Here is a 9588-nt window from a genome sequence, read left to right as displayed (position 1 = left end):
TCATTATATCTAGCGTTTTTTTTAGATTAGAATAAAAAAATGTTTATTATATTCATAGCATGCCATATGAACATGCACGTCGATTCATCCAGAGCTTGGGTGCTACTACCCATGCTGTAGTGATGCAAGTCCAGCGCGTGAACGCCACGGTGAGAATTGGGAGATGTAGCACTGTAGTGCGGGCGCCGAGCTATCAAAAAGTCTCAAGATCGACGAAGCTGGCAACTCCACGTACAAACAACATCCCCAGACCACTTCCACGATGCAATGGCGAGCCATCTCCACCGCCCTCGAAAGTCCGAAACAAGGCAAGAACAACATGTGTGGTACTAAGAACTAACTTCGTTCTCAGTCAGATGATATCATCAAATCTTAGTTTCAACTGATAACTAGCATTAATCACGAAGTAAATCTAACGATGTAGGACTTGACTGAGCACACAAAACCCAAAAACAACACCCTACAACCACTTATCGTGCCAAGGCAAGAACGTACATCACCATACAACAACGCAGGGCAGCCGAAGGAGGCAGCCGCAGTTGTCATCTAGAGGAGGCTGTGCCATCGGTCGTCCGGAGGAGGCGGCGCCCGCGGTTGGCCTCAGAAGATCGTGCCCAGCCGGTGAGTTCGAGCTCCTTTCCTTTCGATCTTGGTAGGAGGTGGCTGCGAATTTTCCCTACGCCATGGAATGGAACCGGCGAGGGCTGGCTTGCGCGGGAGGCGGCGCTCATATGGGCGAAACCCTATCGCGAGTCAGACGAGGAAGGAGTTGTGGCCTCGCGGGGTCCTGACTCCTGAGTATCGACGGGAAAACGTTTCGTCCGCTTTGGTTTTCTTTGTTTTTTTCAAACATATTGTTATAGACGTAGACGCTAATACATACGTATATACATTTATTATGGCTATAAACACGTGCATCCACACCTTCCTCTATGACCAGTTTTAAGAAACAAAGAATATTCTGTATTTTAATAAGACACCGAAGTGTTAAATCTGAAACTTAAACTCTATGTCACTGCCATTCTAACCATCCGAACATAGATTGGTTCTCGCATTGGTTTTCTTTGGTGATACTCTCCCCTAATTAGAAGTAGAAATAGAGGCATCATTTTTTTTGAAATTTTCTCCAGGGGTAGAGAGTCCCCACTTGAATTACATTGCCGTGTGACCATAGTTTTAAGATTTCAGAGTTACAGGGAGAGATGTGGTTTCTCCACAGAAGGGCGTCCTCCCTTTAAGATAGGTTTTTAAAACGATACATCCATAAGGAGAAAACTTTGTACTCGAGGAGCACCATAATAAATGTGGCCCTCTTGTGTTGCCACCTCCTTTTGCTAAGACCCTGATGCAAGTCACCAAATATCCAGCACACATGAATACGTATGGAATAGATAGGAACAATGCCCCACAAGTCATAACCCCTATGCAGTATAGTTTTCATCAAATCCAAAACATCTCTTTAACCATAACTTTAAGACCTACAGTGGCAGCTACCATGACATTCTCCACCTACTATTGATTCTTCTCAAGTCTATAAGTACCGTGAGAAGATGTGGGAAGTTGAGGCTCAAGCGTGAGAGTGATGGGTCAAGATTGGTCTAGACTAGTACATTACGAATAGGATGCATTGGAAATTATAGCCGGACTAACTTGGGAGAGATCCGAGCTTTTTCGAGAGGTTCCTACTCGATCATTGCACTGTACTTGCACTTGGGTTCCTCTTTGGGCAACCAGAGTGAAACGGCGAACCTGATGCCCTGCAAGCCATAACCGTACATCATCTACATTATAGTCTTCAACTAATCCAAAACATCTTCACCATAACTTCAAGGCCTACAATAATATATATAGACCATGAATTTCTCCACCTACTATTGATTTAACTCAAGACTATAAGTACTATGACAAGAGGTGTGTGTTGGGGCCCAAGGTTGAGAGTGATGCTTGCAAATCACTCTAGAATAGTCCATTGAAAGTAGGATGCGTTGGAAATTAAAGCTGTAGCATGACCGTATAGAAACGTACTTGCTGGCTCTATGGTTCAGATCTTTTGAGTTCTCGGGCTTGTGCATAAGCCACCTTAGCCGGAGCTGCCCAAAAAAAAAACAACTATGAGAATAAACTCGTGAGAAACTGCAGTCCATATCTTTTGGGCTTCTCCTGTCTTAGCTTATTGTCTGAGTCATGTGATGAAAAGTCTATAATACCCTGGAATGAATTTGTGTTCTAAATATGTGGATTTGAGTTTTTTTTCACCACGCCTCTTCAACACAATTATTTTTGTGGTATATTATATCTAGCGTTTTTTTAGATTAGAATAAAAAGATGTTTATTATATTCATAGCATGCCAATATGAACATGCACGTCGATTCATCCAGAGCTTGTGTGCTACTTCCCATGCTGTGCAATGATGCAACAAGTCAGCACCTGAACGCCATAATGAGAATCAGGAGATGTAGCACTGTAGCAGCACGGGCCCCAAGCTATCCAAAAGTTGGCTCAAGATCGACGAAGCTGGCAACTGCACGTACAAACAACATCCCCGGACCACTTCCACGATGCGACAGCGAGCCATCCCTACCGCTCCAAAAGTCCGAAACAAGGCAAGAACAACATGCATGGTTATTTCTCAGTCGACTAACAATCAGATGATATCATTGAATCTTAGTTGCAACTTATGTTGCAACTGATAACTAGCATGAATCACGAAGTAAATTTAACGATGCAGGACTTGACTCAGTATGAACTTACTCATCTACCTAAAAACTAGCAAAACCCAATAACAACACCCTACAACCACTTATCGTGCCAACACAAGAATGTACATCACCATACAACAACGCAAGGTGGCCGAAGGGGGCAGCGACATTTGTCATCCGGAGGAGGCACTGCTGTCGGTCGTCCGGATGAGGTGGCGCCGGCGGTCGGCCTCAGAAGATCGTGCCCGGCCGGCGAGTTCGAGCTCCTTTCGATCTTGGTAGGAGGTAGCCGCGGCTTTTCCCTACGCCATGGAATGGAACCGACGAGGGCTGCCTTGCGCGGGATGCAGGCTACCGGAGTGGTGAGAGGATGCGGCGGTGCTCACATGGGCGAAACCCTATCACGAGTCAGACGAGGAACGAGTCGTGGCCTCACGGGGTCCTGACTCCTGAGTATCGACGGGAGAACGTTTCAGTCTGCTCTGGTTTTCTTTGTTTTCTTTCAAACATATTATTATAGACGTAGACGATAATACATACGTATATACATTTATAGCTATAAACACGCGCATCCACACCTTACCTCTATGACCATTTTTGAGAAACAAAGTCCAAAAAACTGATCCGTCGGGTCTTGAGATTGACGAAGTCACCACGAGCGCCTCGCTATCAATGGGAACATCGCCTTCCACTGAAGAATATTCCGTCTTTTAATAAGACACCGAAGTGTTAAATCTGAAACTTAAACTCTGTTGGGCTGAAGGTGCCACTGTCATTCTAAACATCTAAACATAGATTGGTTCTCGCATTGGTTTTCTTTGGTAATACTCTCCCATAATTAGAAGTAGAAATAGATGCACCATTTTTTTTAAAAATTTTCACCGGGGTGGAGAGTCCCCATCTGAATTTTATTGCAGACCATAGTTTTAAGATTCAGAGTTACATGGCGAAAGGCGGTTTCGCCACAGAAGGGCGTCCTCCCTTAGAGATATATAGGTTTTTAAAACTATACAACCATAAGGAGAAATTAGAGAGGCGTCATAATATACTATTTCGATGGGAACTCGGAAAAATGTGAAAAGCTAGATTTACACAAACAACTTAAAAACAAGATATTTTAAGATTATGCTTATTTTGAATGCAAGCTGCCTTACTCGACAGAAGCTCGCTACTTGCACTTGGGTTCCTCTTCCGCCAGCCACAATGAAATGACCAATCTCATGCCGAAACATTTCCAGGTGTAGAAGAAACTGTCATATTATCATGTCTTAAATTTATCTATATTTTAATATATCTACATACTATTTAATGTATAAACATGTTTGGATTTAGTTAAATCTTTGACATGCTTCTGGACAGAGGTAGAATTTTTGCAAATTTGGTTTCCTTTCTCATTTTGATATTTGTAGTGTAAACTTTCATTCGTGTGAAAATCGCAGCAAAAGTGATGGATGCGCATCATAATAAATGGTCAAAAAAAAATGTACTTGTATAAGTGTTGTGGTCGTAAATGGTCATAGTAAATGGTTAAAAAATGCATAAGTGTTGTCGTCATCTGATTGAAGAACTTAGAGATTTGAACTCTTAAAAAATACGAGTTTAAAAAACAATAGATTCAACAAGATCATTGTGAGGTACAACCAATAACAAACAGTCATCGGGCTTTCACCCTGTAGATCAAAACTTGGTACTTGAGGAGCACCACAATAAATATGGCCCTCTTGTGTTGCCACCTCCGTTTGCTAAGACCCTATTGCAAGCCACCAAACACCCGACACACATGAATATGTATGGAACGGATAGGAACAATGCCCCACAAGCCATAACCCGTATGCAGTACAATTTTCATTGAATCCAAACACCTCTTTAACCATAACTTTAAGACCTACAGTGGCAGCTACCATGATATTCTCCACCTACTATTGATTCTTCTCAAGTCTATAAGTACCGCGAGAAGATATGGGAAGTTGGGGCTCAAGCGTGAGGGTGATGGCTCAAGATTGGTCTAGAATAGTCCATTAAGAATAGGATGCATTGGAAATTATAGCCGGACTAAGATGGCATAGATCTGAGCTTTTCCAGCGGCTCCTACTCGATCGATGCACCGTACTTGCACTTGGGTTCCTCTTTGGGCAGCCAAAATCAAACGAGAACCGGATGCCGAAACGTTTCTGGGTGTAGAAGAAACCACCGTGTTGTCGGCCGTGACTTCTACGTATCGATGGTACATTGATATAGTACTTCAGCAAATGTTTCCACAAATTTCTGGTTTCTCTTCTGGTTTTGAGATTTAAACATTCTTTGGCTCTGCGGGAGGAACTACGTGTTCACTGGCACTTACCGCATGAGGAGGCTTTCATATATACTGGCAAGGAGTGGCTGCTCCATCTCCTAGAGAATATCCCAAAACAAATGCAAGCTAAGGTGCTTTTTATGCTCTGGCGAGTTTGGCATCACAGAAACAATATAGTGCATGGTGATGGCAAGGCTTCAGTGTCCGCCTCGGTTACATATCTGGTCAGTTACCAGTTATCCTTCTTGAAAACTATGGGAAACCCTTCAAACAACAGTTGTACTGTGGGTTAAGTGGGCGTTAGCCCTTGGACAGCCCCTCCGGAGGGTTCTATAAAAGTGAATGTGGATGCGGGCTGGGATAGCACGTCCAAGAATGTGGGGCTTGGGATTATTGTGAGAGATCACAATGGGAATGCCATCTTATCTGAGTGGAGGTTCATTATCGCGTGTGCTACTGCCGAAGAAGCGGAGATGCTTGCTTTCATAGCCGGTTTGAAACATCTGATTGATTTGGGTCGCTGGCCTGCGATCATCGAATCTGATTGTCTCCGTGTGATCCAGACGGTTGCTAGTAACAGTACTGATTACTCGGGAGGTTGGGCTCTTTTTGAGGAAGCTCGGGAACTCCTTCGTGTTTATCAAGATATATCTATTAGTAAGGTAGACCGGGTTAACAATGGCATAGCTCATGTTCTAGCTCATCTAGGCAAGTCAGGTTACTCTGAGCTTCTTCGTGATTCAACTCCTTCCTGCGTGCTGGAATTGATCACTCATGATTGTAATTTGACTATGCTTTCTTAAAAGGCGCAAGTTTTCAGACGCACACTTTTCCTTCCAGGGTACCTAAAGGGACTGGAAGGTTTTTTTAAAAAAAAATGATGAAAGCTCAAGCGTGGGACAGAGAAAACGTAAATCGACAAAAAGCGCAGTCCGGCGGCGGTAACGTGTCCTATCCACTACGCGCCACCGCCGCCGCTGTTTCGCCGAAATCCAGAGCAGTTCCTGTTTCGCCGTGCCGGCCGCACTCCAAATCTCAAATCTTGCTCTGCAAAACCCTCGTCTCGTCCCCATTCCATTTCCGATCAGATCGAGCGCTCCATACACTAGCTGCACACATTCTAATCAACGAACCCTAAGCCGATGGCGGCGCACCCGGCCTCCCCGACCGGCGGCAAGTCCTCCCCCTCCCCGCCGCCGCCGGTGCGCCTGTCCACGGCGCAGGCGCAGGCGGTGGCGGCGATCCAGCCGAGCTCGCCGCGCTACTTCTTCTCCTCGCTGGCCGCCGCCTCGCCGTCCGCGCACCGCCGCATCGCCATCGCCGTCGACCTCTCCGACGAGTCCGCCTTCGCCGTCAAGTGGGCGGTGCAGAACTACCTCCGCCCGGGGGACGCCGTGGTGCTCCTCCACGTGCGCCCCACCTCCGTCCTCTACGGCGCCGACTGGGGCTCCATCCCCGTCTCCGTCTCCGACGACGACGACGAAGCGCCGCCGCCGCCGGCCTCCGACTCCGACCCCTCCTCCGAGGAGGACGCGATGAAGAAGAAAAAGCGGGAGGAGGACTTCGACGCCTTCACCTCCGCCAAGTCGCAGGACCTCGCGCAGCCGCTCGTCGCCGCGCAGATCCCTTTCAAGATCCACATCGTCAAGGACCACGACATGAAGGAGCGCCTCTGCCTCGAGGCCGAGCGGCTCGGCCTGTCCGCGATGATCATGGGCAGCCGCGGGTTCGGCGCCTCCCGCAAGGGTGGCAAGAGCAGGCTCGGGAGCGTCAGCGACTACTGCGTGCACCACTGCGTCTGCCCCGTGGTTGTCGTGAGGTACCCTGAGGACGCCGGAGCTGCGGGTGCTGGGGAGACTGATGAGCTGCGGACGGTGCCTGAGAATGAGGTCGTCTTCCACGAGGCGCCAGAGGGGCAGAAAGGTCTGTGCCCTTTGACTTCATTTTGTACTTCAAATTCCATTGTTTCCCAGCAAGTAGGTAACGAAATGTTCAGTTGTTAGAACGATTCAGGGTAACAAATTCAGAAAGTATTGAAAAAATGACATACTGGTGTCCGAGCAATTACCACTGGAAATGATTTGAATGCATTTGATAGCGATGGCAAGGAAGGTGACACACCATGAAGAGTCTTTCTAGTAGTGTTAGCACTAAACGACTACAGAAGTCCTGTGAATAGCCCTAACATTTAGGCCTTATCTGAGTGCTATCCTGTATCGGTCTAATTTGATCATTGAGTGGACAATATAATCCAAGCAAAACAGCCATACCCTCTAGGTAACCAAAATGATTTGAATGCATTCGACATTGAAGGCAATGGAAGAAACACACCATGAAGATATTGATATTACCAACTGGCTGCATTGCATTGGAACTAATTCAGTAGAGCAGTCCAGTCAGCAAGATTTACTTTTGCAGTGATAATGCTGTCTGTAAAGGTCTAATTTGATTATTGAGTGGGCAATATATTCAAGCAACTTAATCAATTGTATAGTAGTGGAAAATATCACAACATGAAACCCGTTACCTCTAGAACTGAGAATTAGCAAACAGTCATAACGACAATGGCATATGAAGTTACGTTGCACATTGTTTTGCAATTCTTCACTGACTGAGACAAAAAAAAGAACAAGGGTAGTTGCATTTGACATTACTATAGTTCTATGCATACTGACTGCATACGCGATTCATTTAAGATTTAGATTGAAAGAGAGGATTGCTGTAACTAATAGAATTAAAAGTCTAAAAAAGTAAACTATATTGTATTGTGGATCTAGTGAATTTTACGTGCTCAGCGTCTGCAGACGTTGAAGTCTTGGATTCAGTGGGGGTGTGCAATTAAAGTACTTTGCTCCCTCCGTTCCAAAAAACTTGTCACGGCTTTGCCTTGATACAGATGTATCTACATATTAAAATGCGTCAGATACATCTGTATGTAGACAAAGCTGTGACAAGTTACTCCTACTGTGATGTTTGTGGATGAGGAATGAAAGAGGTCCTCCTGTTTCCTTCGGTTATGCTTATTTTTGGTTGTGCTCTTTTTATTTGTTTGTTGTTAAACGACTTTATTTTCATGTTTTGACAAGAAATGGCACCCTTGCAACAAAAATAGTTCTATTTGGCATTTGGAATCGTAATTTTAGATGATTGTTTCTGTTTTCATATTGAGCATTTTGGTTCTGAAACCAACGGATACCTGCAATGTTGTATGCTTCCAGATGCACCTTAAAACACAGCCTATTTGTCCTAGGGGCTAGAAGCATATCTTTTACTAATTGCACTTTTGTAGTTCCAATCCTATAATGGTTGTGCAATGTAACAGGCATGAACACATCGAGTTGGCATCATCTGGAAAGTCTGATTTCTTGCTTTAACGAAAGTTGTTTTTAATACAAGTTCAGAGCATCTCCAGTCGCATCCCCAAATGACGTCCGGCTAAAGCGCCGGATTGGTCGTTTGGGGGACGTCCGGACGAAATTTACGTTTGGAGGAGGTCCCTTTTCCAACCACGTCCCCCAAACGCGACCTCCAAACAAAAAGCAAGTGTAAAAGTCGTGTCCGGCATCCCTGATAGAGCGGGATGGGCTAGGGACGCCGGACAACATTTGGGGGAGGTCCGGACTGAAGCGGCCTTTGGGGCACGCGACTGGGACGTTTTTTTGGCCGACTGGAGATGCTCTCAAGTCAGATGTTCGAACTAGAACCCACGAGTCTTACCCATACACACCTTGAGTGACTATCCTCTTATGTGATTCTAATCTTTGGTCGAACATAATAAAATAAAACCACACATCCTGAACATAGCATTTGTTTGCTAAATATTATGCATCCCACAATGATATGCTATATACCTTTAGTTGATAAGCGTAAACTGATAGTGTTACAGAGTAATTACTTCCAAGACCTGTACGCCCTTTTACTGTATTGCTTATGTTATTCAATATCAATGTAATGCTTCCTTTTTTGGTGGGTGGTTGTACTTGCTTATATCATAACATGATTTTGTTCTTTCTCTATGTTGCAGAAAACTAAGGTAATAGCAAGCACGGAGCAGCTAGATCACTAGGAGAGAAAGCAAGAAATTTCTTGATGCCAACCCCTCTGTAACTGAGTGATCGCTTGTCTGTTCCACTATGCTTTGCACTTTGAGTTCGTATCAGACCTGTAGATCGTGGACGAGTCCTTGTTGTTTCGCTTGCTGTGAATTGAAACTAGAATAATGTATTTCTGCAGATAGTGGCTGGTGTATGAATGTTTCTGGTTGGCTCCTCGAACATGTTTCCACCTGCGGAAATGCCTCACGTAGGATAGAACTTGTACGATCTCTGTTTCAGTATACGAGTGACAACTCTGCTTCAGTATACTAGTGACAACTCTGCTTTTGGACAATTCTGCTTGCAAGCCGTGTAGGTGACGGACAATTTAGCATAGTTCCTTCTTTCATTTCCTGGTCTTTAGAGCAACTCTAACAGTTACCGAAAAAGGAGCCGGAACCGAAAAATTCCGACGAGTTTACGGGTTTAGGCTGAAATTGTGCCTTATTTTGCTCTGAATCATCTCGCACGGTTAGGGCTAGTTTCTAATTTAGGTTTGTA

General features: G+C 45.0%; 1 protein-coding gene across 1 annotated transcript; it reads left to right on the top strand.

The window, feature by feature from the left end:
* The first annotated feature begins 6135 nt into the window (after positions 1 to 6135).
* Positions 6136 to 9227, top strand: LOC124649973 (universal stress protein PHOS34-like). The gene is made up of 2 exons (XM_047189546.1): positions 6136 to 6916; positions 9018 to 9227. Exons 1-2 carry the CDS (start codon positions 6136 to 6138, stop codon positions 9023 to 9025), a joined length of 789 nt encoding a protein of 262 aa, XP_047045502.1. The 3' UTR covers positions 9026 to 9227.
* Positions 9228 to 9588: the final 361 nt, after the last annotated feature.

Source organism: Lolium rigidum, chromosome 4, assembly GCF_022539505.1.
Source record: "Lolium rigidum isolate FL_2022 chromosome 4, APGP_CSIRO_Lrig_0.1, whole genome shotgun sequence".
In the NCBI taxonomy this organism is placed as follows: Eukaryota; Viridiplantae; Streptophyta; class Magnoliopsida; order Poales; family Poaceae; genus Lolium; species Lolium rigidum.
This window is presented reverse-complemented; position numbering and strand designations above follow the sequence as displayed.